This window comes from Cynara cardunculus, unplaced genomic scaffold (genome assembly GCF_001531365.2).
Source record: "Cynara cardunculus var. scolymus isolate 2C unplaced genomic scaffold, CcrdV1 Un_Scaffold_1109, whole genome shotgun sequence".
Lineage (NCBI taxonomy): Eukaryota > Viridiplantae > Streptophyta > Magnoliopsida > Asterales > Asteraceae > Cynara > Cynara cardunculus.
The window spans coordinates 104,947-129,777 of NW_020200680.1; the positions used below are offsets into that span (position 1 = coordinate 104,947).

At 37.2% G+C, this 24,831-nt stretch overlaps 1 protein-coding gene across 2 annotated transcripts; it reads right to left on the reverse strand.

Moving 5' to 3' along the window:
• Positions 1 to 772: 772 nt before the first annotated feature.
• On the reverse strand, positions 773 to 24,329 carry LOC112502235 (glycerophosphodiester phosphodiesterase GDPD4). Of its 2 annotated transcripts, none has more exons than XM_025106093.1 (9): positions 23,927 to 24,329; positions 22,040 to 22,126; positions 21,200 to 21,227; positions 19,946 to 20,010; positions 17,733 to 17,813; positions 17,405 to 17,497; positions 16,518 to 16,607; positions 1,709 to 1,836; positions 773 to 1,082 (listed from the first exon to the last, which is right to left on the reverse strand). In XM_025106093.1, exons 1-9 carry the CDS (start codon positions 24,101 to 24,103, stop codon positions 914 to 916), a joined length of 918 nt encoding a protein of 305 aa, XP_024961861.1. In that variant the 5' UTR covers positions 24,104 to 24,329; the 3' UTR covers positions 773 to 913. The 2 variants fall into 2 exon arrangements, with proteins under 2 accessions (XP_024961861.1, XP_024961860.1); XM_025106092.1 differs by having other exon boundaries at positions 19,946 to 20,006; positions 21,200 to 21,297.
• Positions 24,330 to 24,831: the final 502 nt, after the last annotated feature.

Sequence of the window (24,831 nt, forward strand, 5' to 3'; positions counted from 1 at the left end):
TTTAGGCTTTATCCATTACGTAATCTCGTTGCCATGTTGGAGTAACGGATACTCTTCCTGTACGTCTTGGCCTCTCCGCTGCTGGTTGTGTATCAACTATCAAACAATAAATTTTAATTACTGATTTATATTTTTAATTGGAATAATTCATTGTTTTAAATTAAATGTATGATATTTAGAATTAGATCTATGTTTGTGTTTTTATATTTTTAAAGTTTACTCGTAAAATAAATAAAAACCAAAAAAATTATTTTTCAATACCGCAAAATTACTGACGGATTAGTGGGTGAATCCGACGGAAAATATTGGACAAATTGTACTTTAAAACATAACATAAAAATCCAACTGTAATTTGATTTAATCAGCTGCGGATAAGTTTGTTGTTGATTGCATTTCATTAATTAATTAAAATAATAAATCAACGATGGATTAAGAAATTTAATTAAATTGGGGAAAAAATCACTGACGTGCTCAGCGACGGACAGGATCGACCGACCGGTGATTAATCCACCGTAAAAATGATTACCAGCAAGACTTTTGCGATGGCAATGTTCCACACCGGTCATCCCCTCGCTGATGGTTTTTTCTGTCGGTAGAAGCACCCTGTTTTGTAGTGACCCACCCCTCTAATTTATAAATGCCAACGAGATCAGATAGCTTAATATCCAAATACTAAGGTGCACATCTGATGATCTCAAAAGCATTCTGAATTCCAGACACGTAAATGAACCGAAACTCGATTCATGACCGTAAACAACAAAAATGAGACGAATGTTAATCCAGTATGCTCTTCAATGAACCAAAGATACCAAAATCTATAGGCTTTCACGAGGAATATTACCCTTTTGAGACCAAATTATGGGTTGGAATACACGAAGAAAAATGGATGTAGATCTACAATCTAGTTTAGTGATCATGATCCCAGAGAAAAACCATCAACAAGGCATTTCTTTCTAATATCTCGCATGGAGCTCTGAAGCAAAGTCGGATCACTGGTGATGATAGCATCCACATTTTCGCTCAATATTTTATGCATCGTCTCTTCATCATCAACAGTCCATGCATAAACCTTCTTCTTCCTCCTATCAAATTGCATGGGTATAATGTCAACAATATTGATTCAAACTTGGGGGTATATCATATCCTTTTTTCTATTTTATCGTAAAATTTGGACTCACAAGTGGAATAGACGAAAATGAACATACCATAAGCCAATTCCTGTGCTTAAACCAAACAAGCCCAGTATATCCCACCTGGAGGTGGGTTCTAGGGATAACATGTATGCAAACGTCTAATCTACCTTGGGGAGTAGAGTGATTGTTTTCATGCTCGCAAAAAGTGTGCGAAAAAGAAAGTTTTCCCTCATTCCCTCTAGAAGATGTAGGTGCAGGTAACCATGTACACTCATCGTCATGACCCATAAAATGTAAATGGAGAACGTAAAAACGGGCATAAGAAATGGTGGCAAGGCAGCTTCTTTTTGTCAGGTGGAGAAATGAAGAAACGCCCACCTCCTTAACTGATAGGCTAAAGCTTTTGTTATTGTTTGTACCATTTCGATTCTTATTCTCCATTTACATTTCTTCACAACCCACAATCACATCTTTTCAATTCTCTTCACACCATACAAATGCAACCCGTAACATGAAAATGCTGAGTTACCAAAAAGGATAATAAACTATTAACAAAATAACTTATAAACGCATACCTGTGCAGAATTTTGACGACTGTCTCATCAACTAAACCATGATATATGCCAACAACTTCAGCGTCTCTCATTCTCAATAAGTTTGTTCTGGTTCCGGTAGAAAAATTCATCATAACAATGTAACCTACCTACAAAATCACAAGAAACCATATTAAGAATTCACAATGGCCTTTGAAGGAAGAGGAGAATTCTACCAAAACAAAATTTGTTTTATGATGAGTAGCCAAAAGTTTGGTAAAACTACTAGTAGGTTTAGATTTTAAACTATTGGTTAACCAATGTTCTCATCATACATTCAGGTTATAGGTTGTCTAATGTAACCTAATTATAAATAATTTTCTGAAATTACGAATAATCTTTAGCTAAGTCTGATAAAGCTCTTGATCTGATAGAACTATTGAAGATCTAGGCAGCCTAGATCTAATACCATAGTTAAAAGTCCTTCTCCCACCATTAGAAAGAATTTTATCCTACCTCTGAAGGAACGACGCTTCATAGAGGAACAAATAGAAGACCAAGGATCTTGCGAGAATAGGAGTTAAGATGAGAAGTGTAAGAAGGGATTTGGACCCTTGATCACTTTTAATTAGTGTTGATCTAATGGTTCAGATTAACTCCCAAAATAATCCATGAATTAGCTTAGAAGGGGATTTTCAGTTGATCTTCGATTAGGATTGATCCAAAGGTGGAGCTCCGTTCTTACCCTTCTCACGATAACTACTATTCTTACCAGAAACCAACTCAAAATAAAATTAGTGAGTTGGGAAATCAGCATGAAATCAAACTTTCTAAATGTCAAAAGCTTACTAATACAATATCAAACCAAGACACTCAATTAGACCCAAATGTTTCTAAGCCCACTACTTGGAAACTCTATGTTAAATGACCCAAGGCCCATAACGGGAATTAGTTAGCTTTGTGGTTATAAAATAAGGATGCGTAGGGGTGTGGAAGGCATGCAGAGAAATAACCATTCTGTTAGGATCTTAGCTTTATGCTTTGAGGGAATTCTTTCCCTGGGATCCTTCTGTGGATTTTGTGTCATCTTCCCCATTTCACTCCATTGTAATCCTTCAATATTTTCCAATTAATTAAATCCTTTATGCAATCACATCGATTACGTAGCATTGGTCCAACCTGCCGGATATGGAGACGCGCTTACAGGCTCAACTTGAGAACCATGAGGAACGAATTCAACAACTTCACTCTGATGTTCAGGAGATCAAATCAGCCTTGAAAACCATGGAGAAAGATCAGGCCAAACTGAAGGAATTCAGAACGTATATGATGTTGTGGGTTAAGCATCAACAAGGACAAAATCTGGAAGGAGATGAAACTCCACCATCGTTCAAAAACAATTCAAGAAGTGCACCTCCGTTCATGAATAGTTCCGGAAGATCAGGAGAGAATATGCACTATGCAGCCAAGAAAATTAAACTTCCAAAGTTTTTTGGTTTTGATCCTCGGGGCTGGATTGCTAAGGCAGAGCTCTATTTTGAGATCCATCGGACTCCAGCTCATCTTCAGACTCGTCTAGCCCAAATTAGGATGTCTGGAGTCGCTAAACATCGGTTTGCTGTTGTGAAGGACATCCTAAATATCTGACATGGGAGCAGTTAACCCGAGAAATGCTACAAAGATTCAAGGATCTGGAGATCCAAAATCCCTATGAACAGTTGTCTACAATCAAACAATTAAATTCCATTCATGATTACTTAGACGATTTTGAGTATTTATTGTCACTCATCCCTCGTTTACCCGAATCTCAATCTCTTGGGTACTTTTTGGCGGGGTTACAACCCAAGGTGAAGAGGTGGGTTCGACTTCATCATCCCTAGGACTCAATTGGATGCATGTACTTGGCAAAAGATGTAGAAGAATGTTGCATCCATCTGAGAACGTTATGTTGAAAGCAAGATACTAATACCAGGGACATAACCAAGTTTGGGATAAAAACCCCATTGGGTTTCCGTCCATCCAATCACCCCAACATGGGTTCAAGGCACAGGATTCTAATTTCGGCCCAGATCGTAAACTTACGTTGCAGATGCCATCTAGGGTGTCATCACAGTCAATGGTTGGGGCTCTGATAGGAAGCGAGCCTACACAGAATTCTTCCACTAGAAATCATGGTTCCAGCACATTGACACGTTCATAGTGGGAAGATCATCGCAAGAAGGTTGTGTGGTCAGCAATTTGGACCTTCACATAAGTGTCCGGAGGGCAATTTCGCGGTAATTTTGTTGGTTGATGATGAAGAATCAAATTATGATGGTGATCTCCGTTCGTCGGAACTGAGCCGAGTCGAAGAGACCTCGAGTGATAAGCACGTTGAAACTGGATAGTGCGTTGTGATTGAGTTTTTGTTAGCATACTTCAAAACCAGAATTGAATACGGTTAAATTGGAGGGACTTCTAAGTGGATTTCCAATTATCGTGTTGGTGGATAGCGGTGCCACACATGAATTGTGTTTCTTGTCAATTAACCAAAGCATTGGATCTTTCGGTTTCTTCTATCTCAGGCTTGCAAATTAAATTGGGTGACGGACACCAAGTTTTAGTTTCTAAAAAATGTTCAGCACTACCAATTACCTTGGGAATCTGTAAATTTGTCGTGGATGCTTTGGTTTTTGATATGGGGAGCTTGGATATGGTGTTAGGAATTGAATGACCGCAAACCTTCGATGATTTCGTGCATAGTTGGGAAACCCAGTCAATGTGTTTTTAGTATCAAGGTCACGAAGTCTGTTTACAGGGGACTTCGTTATCCTCGTTGGGCCAGTCATCGCTTCAAAGTTGGTTGTCAAGGGCTGAGGTTCCTATTGCGTTTCCCATTGATTTTACTGAAAATATTTCAGGAATTTCTTTGGAACTATCTCTGACGCCCCAAATTCTAAAATGGGTGCAGTTACATTCTTTACACGAATCTTATGGGAGAAACTAAATTTTAACTTTATTTCTTTCATATCTTAATATTACATCAGAGTTAAAACATAAGCCGAAAACTTCATAAGCGGAAAATACATAAAATACTATCTCAACACCTTATAATGCATCAGAATTCTGTTAAAATAGTAACTAATTCATAAGGTCCCTACCCCATTCCTGAGACACATACATGGAATACATAAGCTTTAAGCTTGGTGAGTAGTTATGGTTTCATGAGTAAATAATTTTCAAAATACATGAATAATAAGTCAAGAAAACACTTGTCATGCATAAAACCTTCTTTTGAGATCTCACTTGTCACATGTAAGTAAATCATACTTGCCTTGAGGTTTGCTAATCCCGGGGTCCATAAGGTTGTCCCATAAGGTCCGTTTGCAAGATTTCCCTTCATTCTATATCTCGTACGTTGGATATTTATGGCCATACATAAAACTTTCATGCCTTATATGTAAAACACATCATACATATATCTTGGCTATATAAACGTATCATCATTTCATGTAAAGCAAATATGCAAAATCATCTTATCAATTTCTTCATAATGCATAAAATACATTTATATAGCATATATGTATCTCAATAAATCTCACAACGTACTCACCTTGATTATGCGTAGCTTGCCTTTGATATCTTAGTTCAAGCTTAGTAGTGTAATAAGAGTGAGAGAGAGAGAGTGATTTTGGTATTAACCTAATGGCCTCACTTCTTCCTCTATTTATAGTTAAACATAAGGCATCAAGTACTTGTTCTTCTTACTTTCAAGATTGCACTCGTATGAGATTTTAACACCTCATATTTTTGGATAAGAGAATCTTGACATGTCGTGCTTCTAGCTTGCCTTGTCATGCTTCTAGCTTTGATTTGTCATCACTTAGCTTGTTTTATCATGCTTTATTAGGCTTGTCATCCATGTAGCTTTGATTTCTCATGCATTGCCATCGTAAGCTACTTGTCATTGATAATATGATGATCTAAGGATGCTACAGCTGCTGGAATCTTTTCCATACTATAATTAAAACACAACCCTCGTATTCAAGGCTTAAAACATAAAAATTTAACTTAATATAAAAGTAGGGTGTTACAATTCTCCATTTCTTACAAGAATTTCATCCTCAAAATTTTACTCAAAGAGATGTGGGTACTTATTTCTCATTTCTGATTCGATTTCCCACGTTGTTTGTGATCCATGGGGACAGTCCTATTGAACTAATACTAATGGTACCTCCTTCTATCGAAGCTTCTTAACTTTATGTTCCTTGACGGCTATGGGCTTTTCTACGAAAATGAGTGTCATTAACTGAGATTTCTTCAACCGAAAACACGTCTTCTTTAGCAAAGCATTTCTTTGAATTGGACTCGGTTCTTCTGACAATTCAAGTTGATATGCTACTACTCCTATCTTTTCAATTATTTTATATGGTCCAATATCTTGTGGTCGCAGCTTACCCTTTTGGCCAAAACGTACGACCCCTTTCCATGGTGAAACTTTTAATAACACCTTGCCACCAACTTCGAATTCAATAGGCTTCCTTCTTTTGTAGGCATAGTTTTTCTGCCTATCTCGTGCGACTTTGAGTCTCTCTTATTTGAGTTACCTTGTCGGCCGTTTGTTGTATAATTTCAGGTCCGACTAACTGCTTCTCACCAACCTCCATCCAACAAACAAGTCTTCTGCATTTTCTTCTGCATAGAACTTCATACAGTGCTGCTTTGATATTGTTATGGTAACTATTGTTATAATAGAACTCAATAAGGGGTAAATGGTTATCCCAACGACCTTTTAAGTCGATTGAACATGCTCGTAACATATCTTTTAAGGTCTGAATTGTCGTTCCACTCTGACCATCAGTTTGGGGATGATATGCCTACTCATCCTAATTTGTGAACCCAACTGCTTTAGGAAGCTTTTCCAAAAATTTGAGATAAAATGATGATCTCGATATGATACAATCGTTATTGGTACGCCATGTCTTGAAACAATTTCATCTATGTACGTTTTGGCTAACATCTCCAATGTCTGTGTTTCCTTGATTGGCAGAAAACACACTGTTTTGATCAATTGATCAACAATGACCCATATAGCATCAAAACCCTTTTTTGTTCTTAGCAACCTTGTTAAAAAATCCATAGTGATATGTTCCCATTTCCAAACAAGAATATCTAGTGGTTGTAACTCTCCATAAGGTCTTTGGTGTTCAATCTTAACCTTCAAACATATGAGACACTTTTTAATATAGTTGGCTATTTACTTCTTCAATACAACGTTTTCAAATATTTGTACATCTTATTGGTTTCAGGATGAACAGAATATCTGGACTTGTGTGCTTCATCCAGAATTACTTCTCTACAATCACTGACTTTCGAAATCCATATTCTACCTTGAAATCTTTTGCTTCCTTGACTGTTAGTCTCTAGTAACTTGACTTGTCTAAAAATTAGCTTTTCCTTCTGATTGCTTGCTCTAATGCTTCTTGTTGTAAATTATTGAACTCGTTCGAATAAGTTATTTGTAGCCAACAAACTTAATGCCTTAACATGAGTAGGTTGAGCTGCTTTCTTCAAACTCAAGGCATCAGCTACAATATTGGCCTTCCCTGGATAGTATTTGATTTCACAATCATAATCTTTTAACAATTCCATCCAACGCCTTTGCCTCATATTTAATTCTTTTCGGCTGAATAAATACTTGAGACTGCATATAATACACGTTGCGTACCATATAAATAATGTTTCCATATTTTCAAAGCAAATACTACTGCGACTAGTTATAAATCATGTGTTGGGTATTCTTTCTTGTGTTCTTTCAACTGTCGAGATGTGAAAGCAATTACCTTACCTCTTTGCATAAGCACACATCCTAAGCTTTTGTTTGGATGCATCACTGTATACTATAAAGTCCACTTCTTTTGGCAAACTTAAAATTGGTGCACTACTTAACTTACTTTCAAAGTTTGAAAAGTTGTCTCTTGTGAAATTCCCCAACTGAAGTTACAAGCCTTCTTTGTCAGTGCCGTGAGCGGAATTGCTATCTTGGAGAAGTTTTGAATAAATCTCCGATAGTATCCTAATCCAAGAAAACTTATTCTGTTGTTGAACACAGAGTTTTCCACTTTGTTATGCAGTCGATTTTTACTTGGATCTACCACGATACCTTTTTCATTAATAACATGTCCTAGAAATTGGACTTCTCGAATCAAAAATTCACACTTTGAAAATTTTGCATAAAGCTTTTCTTGTTTTAATAATTCCAGGGTCATTCTTAAGTATTCTTGTACTCTTCTTGACTTTTAGAGTAGATAAAAAATATCGTCTATGAACACGATAATGACCTTATCTAGGTATGGTTTACAAAACCTATTCATAAGATCCACAAATATAGGTGGTGCATTAGTCAAACCAAAAGGCATGACTAAGAACTCGTAATGCCCGTATCTCGTTTGGAATGTTGTCTTCAGGATGTCTTCTTTTCTTACTCTTAATTGATGATATCCTAAACATAAGTCTATTTTCGAGAAATAACTTGCTTATTGCAATTGATCAAATAAATCATCTATCCAGGGTAAGGGATATCGATTTTTGATCATGACTTTATTCAATTCTCGATAGTCGATACACATTCTCATGGTTCCATCCTTTTTAACAAACAGTATTGGTGCTCCCCAAGGTTTCGATCTTGGGCGAATGAACCCTTTGTCTAGTTCTCAGAACTGGTTCTTAAGTTCTTGCATTTCAGATGGTGCAAGGCTATATGGTGCTCGTGCTATGGGTACCGCTCAAGGTACCAAGTCAATATGGAATTCAACTTGTCTATCAGGTGGTAATCTGGGTAAAACTTCTGGATATTCACATACTACTGGTACCCTTCTATTGGCTTCTTTTCCTTCTTAGCATTTATTACGTATGCTAAGTAAATTTCACATCCTTTGCATATACACTTTGTTGCCTTTAAGACTCAAATAAGATTTACATAATTCTTTCTATGACTACTATAAATAATTATTTCCTTGCCATTCTTATCTTCAATCTTTACCATCTTCCTGTCACAAATTATACGAGCTCGATTTTCGGATAACCAGTCGATACCTACTATGACATCAAATTTCCTAATAAGTATAGGTAAAAGCCTAATAGCAAAATGATGTCCACTTATTTCTATTGAGCAATCTTTGTAAACTTCATCTACTTCTATGATTCTTCCGTCTTCAATTTCTACCTTAACTTTCTTATTTAGTTTCTTAGATGAACAATTTAATTGCACAAAGAATTTTGTGGACGCTATTGATCTATTTGCTCCTGAATAGAATAATACTTTAGCAAGCTTTTAATTGATAAGGAAAATACACGTCTGGTATTTCCTTTGTTTCTTCAGTAGTGAGTGGGAATACCCTTCCTTTGACCTTTCTAGCTTCTGGTCCATTCCTGCTAGTGCTTGCTATTGCCTTTCTTGGTCTGGCATCCTTAGGTTTCGGGCAGTTGTTTGCAAGATGTCCGATTGAACCGTAATTGTAACAAGCTCTCTTCCCAGGGCAGTTACTCATCATTATGGCCACACTGACCACACTTATAGCATACATTTTTGCCCATAATACATTCTCTAGTATGATTCTTATTACATTTGGAACAAATTGGTTTGTAAAATGTCATCGTACCTTCTTTCTTTTCTCGTTTAGCTAATAGTTGTTCCGCACATAAATATCTTTCTCCGCTAGGATATGCTAATTCCATAACTTCTCAAAAGGTCTTTGGTCGAGACATATTGACAAACCTTTGTAAATCTTCTCTTAATCCATTTAGAAAAGTTTTACCTTGCTAGTTTCTCTGGCTACCATGGTGGGTGTGAATCGAGACTTTTCTAGAAATATTTCTGCATACTCTTCCATAGTCCTGTCTCCTTGTTCCAATTTCATAAATTCCTCCTCCATCATATTCAGTTGAGTATGTGAGCAATATTTGTTATTGACCAGGCTCTTAAATTCAACCCATGGCATTGATGTTGCTTCTATGATGCCATGGCTAGACTGAATAGCTTTCCACCGGAGGGCGTTCAATTTTAACTTAGTTGAAGCAAACGTTACTCGTTGATTAAGGGCACATTGGCATGTTTGAAAACAACTTTCCATGTCAACAAGCAAATTCATAGCTGCTATGGGTCCTCCTTTTCCTTCAAATGTAGGTCTTGTAGTTGTGAATGCTTTGTAGTCGCATCCATGAGTACGACCATTATCAAGCTCATGCCTCGTATGATTTTCTGATGCCGCTCCATGTACCGAGCTCTGATCCATAGCCATTTGAACATGAGCTATTATAACTGGTAGACTTTCTTGAATGCCTCAACAAATTTTTGTTGCTATATCAATTCCTCCGATCGAGTTGTTTGGATTTATTCTAGATGCATTTCTTTGTCTCGGTGGTATGGTACTTCCTGCGTTGTTTCTAGTTGTCCTTCGAGTATTCATTCTACATAATAATAGTAGTTATACGAAAATAGGAATAATTTCTTAGTTTATGTATATATATATGTGTGTGTATGCATTTTTCAAAATTTGAGGAAATAAGAAAATTACCCCCCCCCCCTTTATCCCTATCTATTACATTTTATCCATCTGATATATCTTTTATATATATATATATATATATATTCTATTGTTGCTTCACTAGGGGAGAAAGGGGAGCCTATTTCCTTGGTTTCAACCCTAGTAGTGGATGTTTAGAGAAGTTAAGCAAATGGTTGAGATAACTCAGTTCCTTCATGCACGTGGTTGATATGAGTTTGGCTTTGGTTAAGGAGTTGGGTGGTTTCTTCTAATCTTCATCTTGTTTCCTCCAATTCTTCTTCAAGAATCATGATATAATTGCTTTGTTGATGTACTTCCTCTTGTGCGATGGCAAATTGGGGGTTACTCTCCGTCATCCTGTTTAGAAGTTCATCCAAATATGCCCAAGTCAAACCTGCAGGAGTTGGACAGTTTTCTTCAACTATGCCCGATGTAACTCCCGGTGGAGGATGTGCTATATGGGGTGGAGGCAAAATTCTTCTTTCTGCCAGTTTGTATCCTCCCATGGATACTTAAGCATGAAGATATTGTTCATCAGAAACTTCGTCATCGAAAATGTTGATAATTGGGTCGATATTTTCATAGGGATCCATTTGATTAATTGGTACCGGATTCAGGAGAGTTTGGTGGTGGATCGGGTTTCTATCGGGCAATTCCTGCAACCAAGCGTATCCATAGCCGGACGGACCTTCTATGAACTTTCTAAACATCTAAAACATGTAATCATTATAGAATGTTTTAAGGTGTATTTATATATATATATATATAAGTTTAAGTCTAAGTTCACCTAAGCTAAGGCAAAACTTAGTTCAATCAAACTAATGCTCTGATACCAACCTATGACGCCCCAAATTCTAAACTGGGTGCCATTACGTTCTTTGCACAGGTATTATGAGAGAAACTAAATTTTTACTTTATTTCTTTCATATCTTAGTATTACATCAGAGTTAAAACATAAACGGCAAACTTCATAAGCGGAAAATGCATAAAATACTATCTTAACGACTTGTAATACAAAAGAATTCTATTAAAATAGTAACTACTTCATGAGGTCCCTACTCCTTTCCTGAGAAACATACATGGAATACATAACCTTTAAGCTTAGTGATAGTTATGGTTTTGTAAATAAATAATTTTCATAATATGTGAATAATAATTCAAGAAAAACACGTGTCATGCATAAAACTTTTTTTTGAGATCTCACTTGTCACATGTAAGTATACCATACTTGCCTTGAGGTTCGCTAACCCCGGGGTCCATAAAGGCTGCCCCATAAGGTCCGTTTGCAAGACGTCCCTCATTCTATATCCCGTAAGTTGGATATTTATGGTCATACATAACATGCATAAAACTTTCATGCCTTATGTATAAAACGCATCATAACATGCCATTATACATATATCTTGGCTATATAAACGTATCATCATTTCGTGTAAAGCAAATATGCAAAATCATCTTATCAAATTCTTTATAATGCACAAAATACATTTATATAGCATTTATGTATCTCACTAAATCTCATAACATACATACCTTGATTATGCCTAGCTTGTGTTTGATCTCTTACTTCAAGCTTAGTAGCTTAGTAGTGTATTGAGAGAGAGTGATTTTGGTATTAACCTAATGGCCTCGGTTCTTTCTTCCTCTATTATAGTTAACACAAGGCATCAAGTACTTGTTCTTCTTGCTTTCAAGATTGCACTCTTATGAGATTTTAACACCTCATACTTTAGGATAAGAGAATCTTGACCCATCGTGCTTCTAGCTTTCCTTTGTCATCACTCAGCTTGCTTTATCATGCTTTATTAGACTTGCTTTGTCATCCATGTAACTTTGATTTCTCATGCTTTGCCATAGTAAGCTACTTGTCATTGATAATATGATGATCTAAGGATGTTACAGCTACCGGAATTTTTTGCATACTATAATTAAATCATAACCCCTATATTCAAGGCTTAAAACAAAAAAATTTAACTCAATATAATAGTAGGGTGTTACACTATCTGAGCGCCAGTCACACCAATTGCAACAACTGATCAAAGACTTTGTCCTTGTCTGCAATTCGAAGTAAGGATCATGCTATTAATTTGTTGCCAAATCAAGGCCGGTTTGTGTCCAACCTTACCATTATCCACACGGACATCGGACGGAAATTGAACGACAAGTTCAAGAGCTGTTGTCCCTAGGGGTTATCCGCTCGAGTAACAGTGCTTATTCCAATCTCGTTATTTTGGTTCGTAAAAAAGACCAAATTTGGAAAATGTGTGTTGATTATCGAACCTTAGGTAAAGCTACGGTACCAGATAAATACTCAATACTTGTTGTGGATGAGCTAATTGATGGATTAACAGGCACCCATTTTTTCCCGAAATTAGACCTGAAATCCGGTTATAATCAGATTCGAATGCAGCCGGAAAGCATGGAGAAGGCAGCTTTTCGCACACATGGACTTATGAGTACCTCGTAATGCCATTTGGGTCACTAACGCTCTTGCTACGTTTCAAGCCATCAAAAATGACATATTTCGTCCCTACTTACAAGTTTGTTGTGGTATTTTTCGATGGTATTTTGATTTACAGCCCAACATAAGAGCAACATATCTATGATATGTCTGCAACATTAAAATTCTGTTGGCTCATCAGTTTGTGATAAATAAGAAAAAATGTTCGTTTGGTCAAATATTTTGAAATGCGAAGAGTTAGTACTTTTCCCTTCTCGTAGTTCAGGCAATCGGTCCATCCCCAACTCCCTAAGTGTAGATGAGGCGCGAAGCGGCGAAAGTTGGAGCCTTGAGCCAAAGCCCAGAAGCTCATGTTTGTTTGGTGAGACTCCTTCGAGCCAAACTTAAGCAGACATCCTCGGGAAAGCACTAATGAACTACGCCATCCCCGACACTTATGCGGGTCTTTCCTTCTTAAAACCCAATCAATTTCCATCAAGGGTTTCATAGAGAACAAATCAAACAAAATGGAAGATGAGAAACAAACCCACATGATCAAGAACACGATCGATTTCTTCAACGTATTGAACTGAAGAAAATCGAAGATGAGAAACAAATAAATCGATCAATTTTCTAGTTCAAATTTGGAGTCCAGTAGAGAATATACTACTTAAGCCATATCATCAATGAGAAGGGAGTTTCAATGGATCCCAAACAGGTTTAAGTTGTGATCAATTGACCAACCCCAAAACAGGTTAAAAGGAGTATGTGGTTTCTTGGGCTTAAGGGTTATTACAATAAGTTTGTTCGGAATTACGGGTCTATTGCTAAACCATTGACCTAGTTGACAAAGGATAATTTTCTTTGGAATGAATCGACACAACAGTTCTTCGACCTTTTGAAGGCTGCCATTACTTCTGTGTCGGTGCTCGCTTTACCAAATTTCTCGATTCCTTTTGTAGTTGAATATGATGTCTCAGATCGGGGAATCGGAGAAGTTTTGATGCAACAGAAACGTCCCATAGCGTTTTTCGGTAAAGCACTAAGTGATCGGAACCACTACAAGTCAGCATACGAAAGGGAGATTATGGCTTTGGCTCTTGCCGTTCAACATTGGCGGAGCTATTTGTTGGGAATGGCTTTTGTAGTATATACAGATCATAAGAATCTCAAACACCTCTTACATCAACGTATTACCACTCCCGATCAACAAAATTGGTGGCCAAGCTTCTCGAGTACCATTTTGAAATGTGTTATAAGGCTGGAAGGGAGAATAAAGTTGCTAATGCATTGTGCAGACGTGATGATGATAGGGATTTGCAAGCCATGACATATCAACCGGCAGTCTAGGTGCACAGTGCTCAAGGATTGAAAGAGGCCAAATTTGATGTCCGCATGCAGCAACTCATTAGAGCCACTGCCCAACAGGCTCCTAACTCCCATCCTGGATACTCGGTTCATAAAGGTATCTTGTACCACAAAAGTCATTTAATCATTCCACATAATTCCAAATGGATTATGGCATTGTTGCAAGAATTTCACACGACGATTATAAGTCAACATTCAGGTTATTAGTTATTTTTGAACATATCGTCGTCTTGCTGCAAATCTTTATTGGTTGGGCATGACCTCCACAGTCCAACATTTTGTACAAGCGTGCAACATTTGTCAACGATGTAAACCGAGCTCATTGACTCCAGCAGGTTTATTGCAACCTTTGAACGTTCCAGAGGCCATATGGGAACACTTGTCGATGAATTGTATTCTTCGGTTGCCCAAATCCAAGGGGTTTGACGCTTTGTTAGTGGTGTTGGATCGACTACTAAGTATAGTCATCTTGTTCTACTCAAATACTCCTCTATGGCTTGAAATATTGCGAATGTTTTTGTTTGTGAGATTATACAACTCCACGGTATACCAAAATCTATTGTCAGTGATAGTGACCCACTGTTTACAAGTCATTTTTGGTAGGAAATTTTTCGTTTGCAAGGTACCCATTTGCATATGAGTTCCTCCTACCATCTAGAATTTGATGGGCAAACAGAGGTCATCAATCGATGCTTAGAAGCATATTTGCATTGCTTTGCTGTTGATTAGCCCCGTTCATGGTCGTTATGGGAATCATAGGCTGAATTTTGGCATAATTCCTCATTTCATGGTTCAACAGGCATCACTCCTTTTGAACTTGTGTATGGCCGCAAACATCCTAATGTTCACAATTCATCCAGGAGGTCCATGTTGGGGTGGTCAGGAGGAGTTAAAGGATAGGGACGACGCTTTAAAGCAATTGAAAGTTCACTTGTTACAAGCGCACAAGCTCTCATGAAGACAAAAGCAGATAAAAAAGGCGTAATGTGGCTTTTGCAGTTGGCGAGCAAGTCTACGTTAAATTACACCCTTACCGACAACCCTCAGTGGCTCAATGCATCAATAAAAAACTGGTGGCTCATTATTCTAAGTCTGATTCAATTTGTGGAGAAGATTAGTCAGGTTGCTTACCGTTTGCAAATCCCCCCATCGTCCAAAGTTCATCCAGCTTTCCACATTTCTCAATTAAGAAAAGTTGTCTAAGGTACTCTAGTGGAGACTTCACTACGGATGTATAGGATAGACTATTTCCTGAAGCTATCCAAGCTACCCGTTCTTATGTTAGTCAAGGTGAAACCATGCTTCAGTGTATCATTCAGTGGCAGGGTGGTTCTTTGGAAGAGGCAACGTGGGAGGATGCAATAACCATTCAAAGTTAGATTCTAGTTCTTGACGACAAGACCAATTTTGAAGGAGAGCCAAGTGATGCAACATCGAACCAAGTCAGTCAATTAGACCCAAATGTCTCTAAGCCCACTACTTGGAAAGTCTATGATAAACGAACCAAGGCCCATAAATTTAATTAGTTAGCTTTGTGGTTATAAAATAAGGATGCATGGGGGGTATGGAAGGCATATAGAGAAATGACCATTCTGTTAGGATCTTAGCTTTAAGTTGAGGAGAGAATTCTTTCCCTGGGATCCCTTCGTGGATTTTGTGTCATCTTCTCCATTTCACTCCATTGTAATCCTTCAGTATTTTCCAATTAATCAAATCCTTTACGTAATCACATCGATTACATAACACTTACCGAAGAATAGTCACCAACGCTATTAATAATATTAAACTAATAATAAGAGTCAATCTTCCAATGCATTGTATAATGATCAAAGCAAATCCAAGCTTCTCCTTCCGTAAAGGGTCTCTCCATAGCCTTTACTTACCATCCCTACTCCCTGTCTGGTGAGTAGGATGAAAGGATCTCATAGGTTAAGATTAATTCCAAATCTTCAATACAAGATATTTACCCATCAATGGAGCATCCCCCAGGATATTTTTTTTGGATATTATTAATAATAAGCTATTCTTATGAAGTGGTGCACCTAATAATGTAGACGTCTAATTGTGTTGGGCTCCCTCTCAGTCTCATGCCTCAAACGGTCAATCCTCAACCTCTCTCTCGACTAAGTCTGCTAAAATTCAAGACAAAATCCTCGCCGTTCATGACTTCGACACTGCAACCAGAGTTGTGGACCCAATACTGTCGAATTCTTGAGCTTAATGAGGAAGGGCAACAGAAAGTAGCATATTCCCCAGGGTGAACAATGTGGATCATCAATCCAGCATTTCAAAAATTGAATATATATATATATATATATATATATATGAATTCCAAGTGTTCGAAAACATGATTATGCATAACACCTGATATTGAAGATTAGGAAATAACTATGTTACGATTTCCAAATTGCCTGTATGAGGATCCAGAGGGACAGAACAACACATTTTATCCGAAACACATAGAAGCTAGTTAGTCATAAGGTGCATAGGATCTCACCATCACATCTGATGACTGCTTAATTACATCCCTCGCTAAATTGTCGCTTTTAGCCCAAACGATGCAGTTTTTACATTGTGTCCTCGTGACCTGCAATTATGGTACAATTGTAAGATAGAAAAAAACCTCATACCCATGAAGTATATGTTTGCAAATTTGTAATGGACAAGAAAGCAGGGTGTAAGATAGGATTAAGCAATTAAGAGGCTAAGGCCCACCCTCGTCCACCTGACTTATGTTGCTAGAATATTTGTTGAGTGTTTTCAATCACTTTCTTTCTAGCTCAATCCAGACTCGAGGTACAAGATCATGGAAGTATCATGGGTAAGAAAAAGATGGTGGGGTTGTCCCTCATCAAGTTTAGTTCCTAGATGACATGTTATGTCCTTGAGGATTGTCATAGCATATGTACAAACAAAGTTGTTTGAGTTCCCATTCTAATGTTTTCCTAAACATGTTATGTAAACAATTATTGAGGTGTGTTCAGTGTAACCTTGATGGATGTTCCATCATGTATAGGTGAGTTATACACGTCATAATATCACTTCGATTTTCAAATGTGGATGTGAACTTTATGATGTCCCCCATCAATGGTGCGATTAGCAGGGAATGGTCAACAAATCAGGTTGGGCATACTAGAGCATGTAATGTCACACCTTATAAATTTTAATCTAATCAACTCTCTCCAACACAGTTTCACGTATTAATACCGAGTCTTGAGTTGAAGCTTAATCAGGTTTCCTGCAAGGTGAAAGTGTCCTTTTGTTTTGGACCAGGGAAATATAGGATAAATAATAAAATCACTAAGCCTATTTTGCATGTAATTAGTGTTAGCATAGAATCAGAAGTAAGAATAAAGGAAAATTGAATTATAAAAGAAGACTTACAACAGATAGTATATCTTTTGCAAGCCCCTTCTCATATGATGGAGGCCCAACTTTGGCATCAATAACCACCTTCTGAACAGAACTTGATATCAACTGAAGAACAGACCACATACAACTTCAAAATCTTATGAGGAGAAAGAGCAACTTGCAGGACTTTGTTCAGCATTATATTAATTTAAACAATATTAGATTGGACTCTATACCATAAATTTTTGTTGTGTAATTAAGGGGAAACAACATAAGACGATGATAGCAATATATTATCTATAAGTTTCTTCTCTTACATTTAGAAGGAAAATTGGAATCATGATGAAGGATATGACTGTACCTTAAGTGCATCTTCCATTGAAGGAATGGTAACATCATGAGAAGCCAATGGTAATAGATGAGTGCCATCCAGCGCTTTTATCTACAGTAACAAGCTAAAATATACTCTCATTCAACATTAAACTTTCAGTAAGAAGACTAGGAAAAGGAAGTGAGTTAGAAAAACTAGACAACTATCATCAGCTCATTATTGAGATCACCCCTTCACCAAATAGCCAGAATAAACCACCAGTAATGATACTTTAAAAAGGAAGTAAATTAAGAACTTGACGACTATCATCATTTCATAAACAGCCAGAATTCAGGATGGAAAGAAAAGACAGGTTCCACATGCTTAACTTAGCTGACATCCAACCTTTTTCCAACTACTAACCTCGAGGAAGTGAAACTGGAACACTGAAATCATACTTTTGTTACGAGTAAGACACATCTAATGCCAAAGGAAGGCCAATTTCAGGAGAAAGTAGGTGTCAACTACTCCATACTTGACTCGCTAATTATCCTATTCATACCGTACAGCAGCTGATAATGGCTCAACATTTGTACTTGTTATATTACTCAAGGGACCCTACTGCTGATTAGGCTAGATCAACAAAAAAGTTGACCTAGAAAAACTCAACAAGACCTCAACCGTATATTATAACATCTGCACATGAATGATATGTAACATTTACAAATGAGCATAAATGTGTTACTTCCTCGGTTCCCTCGGTTCCCTCAGTTCGGTGAAAATTGCAACTGACTCCACCTTCAGTAGTGAGAAAATAGAGAAATCTTGTTGATCGTAAAAAAATCATCAATAATATGAAAGAACAAGTATGCAACTTAGGATTGAACTTCTGGCAAACAAGGAAACATTACAAATAATGCAGGACGGCCCAGAAAGGAAATTATTGCACTTTGTATGGAGGGTGTATAACATAACTCAAAACCAAGTTGAATAAACTTTTTACATTACAGCATCTTGAGTTTTTGCTAAGTGACTCAATTCGATCCATACTCATCTTCAGCTTTATGACAAAGTAGAAGATGGGATTTAATATTCCCAGTGTTTGTATGGCTTGTTTGTGTCAATTAAGCAAACACAGTTGCAATCATTTCATCAAAGAACCTTGCTCCCATATTCAGGGATGTGAGAAGGAATTTCATCTTTTTATTAACTATATGTATTACAAGTATCCTATGTATAACCTTGCCGAATCACATGTGATTTTACACTAACATCACATACAAAATCACATGTGATTCATGCGACCTTGCCGCGTGGCCATAGGGTCGCCCGCACACTTTTTTGGCCGTTAATGTAATATCACATGTGATTTTGTACGTAATTTGGCCATTCTCTTATTTTCTTAAATAGGTACCATTCTCATATGAACCTACCTCTACTTATATACTATATATATATATATATATATATATATATATTCTTTATGATATTCTTTCTACTGCGAACAAGCATCTCAGGAAGAGAAGAAACAAGATTCATCAAAATGCTTCCCTATAGAACGTATCACTCTGTTTTCTCCAATACAAAATTTTAGATGTTAATAGCTGGAAACACTAATGTCGATCTTCCATTACTTCCCCCTCCCCCAACAAAAAGAAGAAAAAAGAGTGAGTGAAAGCTGTCAACGCTTTCATCAATAGATGCAATGACTTTAGTTTTATCATTTTGTAACATGATGTGTACAATGCAGTAGAATTGTAGATACTCTAAAAGGCACTGATTGGAAGATCATTTACTTTTGATTCTCCTTATCCTTTCTTTAGTTGAAAGGATTCTCCTTCTTTTGTATAAATAGCCTTGCTTTGTGTTTTATAATCAACAGGAAAATATATGAAAAGCCTTTTAGGCTCAACTCTGTTTGGTTTCTAGAACTTTCATTCAACTAATGGTAAAGTGGTCATACTTCCTTCTTAGAGCCGATGGGACAAAATCTCATCTATTGAAATACATGTAGGATCATCATTTGGACCATCATACTTGCCAACCATGAATGAACTGGATTTGATTTGATGGATAATGAGCCAGCCAAAAGGGTATTTATTTTTGTTGATCTCCCTTCGGTCATCAATGTCGGGTTGTTATCAGGCTACCAATTGATATCTTTCCAAAAATAATTCAAAGTCAATTTCCTATATTAACGTTGACAAAAGACATTTTATTAATATATAAATAGCACAAGACATAAAATGAAGAAAGAAAATCACCTCCTTTGCGCTCAGGTATCCAACCTTGGATGAACTGTTCCCAGATATTCGCTGCAAATCCCTGCCTGTTTCATATCAGAATCAACTCTACAAATAGCATATATTAATTCATAGTATGTCCATTTAATAGAACAATACAGCCTGTGCGTGAAAAAGAAATAGATCTGGCTTATGATTAGGTTCAAGCGATGGAAGCAAAGTACAATAACCAAAGTTCAAGCACTTCCGTAAGACAAAAATTCAGAAAATGCTACCCCAGTGTGCTCACGAAGTAACTTCAAAATTTCAACCAGGTCCAAGAGGCTGGCTTAGGATTAGGTTGGTGGGTTTTCTGTAAGAAGTCAGGACTCAGGAACCAGATAAAAACATTCCGGAAGATTGATTTTGTATATTCAAATATCAGGCAAACTATGATGTGTTAATATGGTATTTTGGTTAGACATGTTATTATTAGTCATTTATTTCAACTATCTATACACAGCGCCCTACAAGTTATTTTCAACTACCTATATACGGCGCCCGACAAGTTATTTTCTAATGAAGGAAAAATTTGAGAAGAGAAAGTGTAAAGATGTAGGGCAAAATGAGGAATACAAGGAAGATGCTTAAAGACATTCAATATATGTTAAGAGAACATGTATTTTGATGTGATGCTACCCTGCATACTTATTTTATTTTTGGCAAAGCAATTGGACTGCTCTCTGACTTTCTTTGCATGTTCACATTGACGGAGGCAGTGCTGTGAGCACCTTGGTTCTATCTTCGAATCAGTTAGCTGGTGGCAACCCACATATACCAACCATGGTATACTTTGTAGCTCTGAACCTGACACATGCAAGGCTAATTAAGCATGTCTTTTCATCTCCTTCTATTGTGTTGTGTGTGAGCATATATAAAAACTACGCATTCTTTCATGGTGATTGCTACACGAACTAGTGGCTCAGAAGCAAGAAGTAGATTCATTTTTGTCTGTGCATTCTCCATTTTGCATAGTATTTAGTTCCAGAGAAATGCGTAGTGTCTAATCTTGGAGGTCAGTATCTTTGTGCTAATCTATCTTATCAAAGAATAAAATTTCAAGACTCATTGAAGATGTTGGGCTTGCATATAAGACCCTGTTATGTATTTTTCCTTTATTCTTGTTAAGATCAATTGCCTCCACCCCAACCTTCTGTTTTTGGTCCTTATTTTCACATTAATAATATAATCATTTTCCGTCTTACAAACAATACAACAAAGGATTCGCACATTTACCTGTCATGAAGAGCAAACAAAATCCCGTCTGCAGAACGAGAAACATCAATCTCAATGCAGTCTACTTGAGAACGAATAGCAATATCATAAGCAGCCATCTGTTAAGTGAAAAAGAAATGAAAAAGCACCAAGACAACTTAAACATGGAAAGATACTACAATAAAATATTATGATAGTGGCATACAGTAATTGTTCTATGATGTTAATCTAACGACATAAAGTAATTGTAACTAGGCAATTCCCAACCAGGTGATAAGTGAACTGTCTTCTTCTGACCTTTGAGTTTGAACTCATTTGTGGGACCACCATACATGGTAGGCTGTTTGGCCCAAATACCACCAAACATGTGTTCTCGCATTGCCCATGAAAAGTGAAAACAAGGTAATCACTTGCAGAGTTATTTTAATATAGTTTTCTTGGCTTAATGGAGCAGGTCAAAAATGCCAGTCACTGATTACAGTCAATCCAACCAGTGATAAACAAGTTCACAGGTTGCTTAGATGGATTCAATCAAGTAATTATTAATATCATGACTGTCAAAAGGATGATAGGACCATTTGTTCATAAGTGGATTATAAGGATATTTTAATACCACAACATTGTGGCCATAAATGCCAACCTCCCTACAAGATGTACACCAAAGAGTTGCCGTATGTACACCATTCTCTTTCCGGAATCGTGCCTTAAATAGAATATGAAGTTACTGTAGTTGCAGTCCAAGTATATTACAGGTGTACATACATACACATTCAGAAGTAGTTTAGTGGTATGGAGATCACCACATATTTATACTGTCGAAATAAGCTTGCATTTAGTGATGCAGAAACGTGAGATACATACCGTATTAGGGAAGGCCTTGGAAGCATCACCACCATGAGCACAAACAAGAGGAGGATTATTTAACCAACTGCACTTTTTTAACTTCACCTGCAATGACACAGGCAAACAACCATGGATCAATGATAATTCACAACATCTTTGTTATATAACTCTGCCAAAAAAAACGTACTTGCCATTCTAGAAATAGCAGATGACGTAAACATGAGATACTAGCAAATTACTGCTTGGTGTATGAGCACCCACCAAAACTTTATAAGTATATCCATGAAATACTAGTCACCAAAATGTGATTCTTTGAAGCCAGCCCATATCTGTATAACCTACATAATGCTCGAGGTAAGTATTTTAAGAGTCGAATGAAGATCTATTAAATTTCCTGATTGTAAAACTGGTGGAAAGTCCAATACTTACTTTTCTAGCTTGTAATACAATACCTAAAAGCAGGACACAAATTAAGCCCTAGCTTTACAGAATTACAAGATTACTTCCAGCTTATCATTTTCACTCTGTAGTTTGAGATTCCATTTGCTTTTTTTTCTCGAAGAGAGTATATCGTAACGACCTACCAAGTTTAAGTCGTCCCAAGGACTACACTACTGAAGAGACTTCACGGTAATGGGACAACTCTAGAAGCCTCTGCATAAATGTAGGCCCCTTAGTGTGTAAAATGCTTCTACATAAATATCTAGATATTTACTTGATTCTCTAGATATTAGAGCCAAGCCATAGATTTCGATCGAACTTGCCCATCCATCGAGGAGGTGGAGGTCTATATAAGGAATATCCAAGAATTGTAAGCAATCTCCTCCTGTAAGCATTTTCCTAAAAATCTAAGTTTTCCCACCTCTTGTTCCAGGTTCCTTTGCTTTCCTTAATACCTTGTTTGAGTCTTCTAATCTATGAAAGGTTGACTTAGTGTGAGTACTAAGTGCTACAGGGGAACTTGTGGAGACAAGTCCGACCCATTTGGTATGAGAGTCGTGTTCATTCAAAAACAGGGTTGGTTACAAGGTTCGACATACGGCAATGGCAAGCAACTCCAACAAGGCTACATGGGAGTGGTTGTGAAGGAAGAGAACCTAGGACGAGATGAGTCTCGTCAAGAGGAAACAAGCATCATGGCAAGTCCAAGAGCACGATAGCAAGTCTTGACAAAAGGTTCGCTGAAGTAGACTTCAATGACGGAGTTGAAGGCACAACTCGAGGATGTCCATCAACACTTGGAGGGGAGGAGTCCGCAGGTGAAGAATGCCCTCAACAAGATGAGCGAGACTTGCATAGAAAAGTCTAAAGCATTCACGAGATGCAAGAAAAGTGCTCATCTGCCCAAGAGGGGTCACCAAATCAAGGATATAAAAACTATGATGGACGAGATGAAAGTGAAAGCCATCCAATAGTGAGTAGCATTCACTGAAGTCACATAGCTAAGATTGTTCATTGAATTAGTGAATCACTAACAAAGGTTCATCAAGGGGTATTGGGCATAACGGCACCATTGACAGATATGACAGTCCTATGGTATCTCCATGTAAACCTCAACATTAGAAAGGGGAATAAAGCATACAGCTAATTCATAAGAGCCTTAAAAAATAAGTCCTTTCATTCCAAAAAAAGAAGCTGCAATCTGTTCTCTTCCTATTTTGATTTCAAATATAGCACTGCCAGATGCAAATTCGTTGTGAAGTTTGCTACAAACATAGCAGTGGCAGCTATGAAGTCACCAAGATAGCAAATTCCACTCAAAAGAGTTAATATATGGACCACATTTGAGTCGTAAAACTACTCTTTTCACACGCAAAATGATATAAAGGATCAGGAAAGCATTTTCGAAAGAGAGTATTATCAGCTTCAAGAGTAGTTCTGTAAAATGCAAAAAGAAACTGATACCTGATGAAAACGTCGGAGTTTGAAGTGGAAATAAACAGGAGGGAGGATGGCGATGAATGCGAGGATTATAAGAACGAATCGAAAGACAAACTTTCTGGACAAGAATCCTCTAAGTCTCCGATCGAGCGATTGTGCGCCACCACCACGTCTTCTTCTCCATTTAAACGCTGTTGCCATCTCCTCTAATGAATGGTACGAGAGCGTGTTCCCTATCGGCCAGTAGTTGAATTTGGTTGTCAAAAAAAGGCACAATGTAAAAGCTTAAGTGCAAACATTACAAAACTTTAGCGACTTATTGAACTATCATCCATTTATGAGCTTGAAAGGTATAAATAGCCATATGAGCTATGGTTTTTGAGTTCGTAATAGCAGGAAAGAGTTTGATCGAAGAAGCAGAGACTTGGAGTGGTGATTGTAACCTGTTCCCACAGTGGCGGAACACTGGCTTTAGAAGCCGAGGGGCGAAGCCTAATCTATATATATATATATAGATATATATATATATAGATATATATATATATATAGATATATATATATATATATCTATATATATATATATATATATCTATATATATATATATATCTATATATATATCTATACTACCTTATTAAACAAATTTGATCAAAGTCTTAAAGTCTTAACTTTTGAAATACCGAAAATACCCTTAATCCTCCTTTACACGCCTCCCTTCCCTTCSCCCAATATGTCTCTTYGATTTACAAGGCTCTCCTCCCCCAAGAACACTCCTCCCTTATCAGCTCCCGAGACGACRCTTCACTCCCCAAGATGTCCCCTTTAAGAGTCGTCCATCGCCGAATCCTTCCCACCTCAATCGCTTCACAATCGCCTTCGTCGTTTCCAATCGGCTTCGCTGTCAGGTATGAACTGTTTGAGTTTTGATTTT

Bases quoted from the DNA above. Each gene is read 5' to 3' on its own strand.
- LOC112502235 (XM_025106092.1), bottom strand. From the start codon at position 24,103: ATGGCAACAGCGTTTAAATGGAGAAGAAGACGTGGTGGTGGCGCACAA. The intron at 21,298-22,039 runs GTATGTATCTCA...TTCACTTAACAG, and splicing joins CCAAGGCCTTCCCTAATACG to ATGGCTGCTTATGATATTGC. The intron at 17,498-17,732 runs GTACAGTCATAT...TCTGTTCTTCAG, and splicing joins CAATGGAAGATGCACTTAAG to TTGATATCAAGTTCTGTTCA.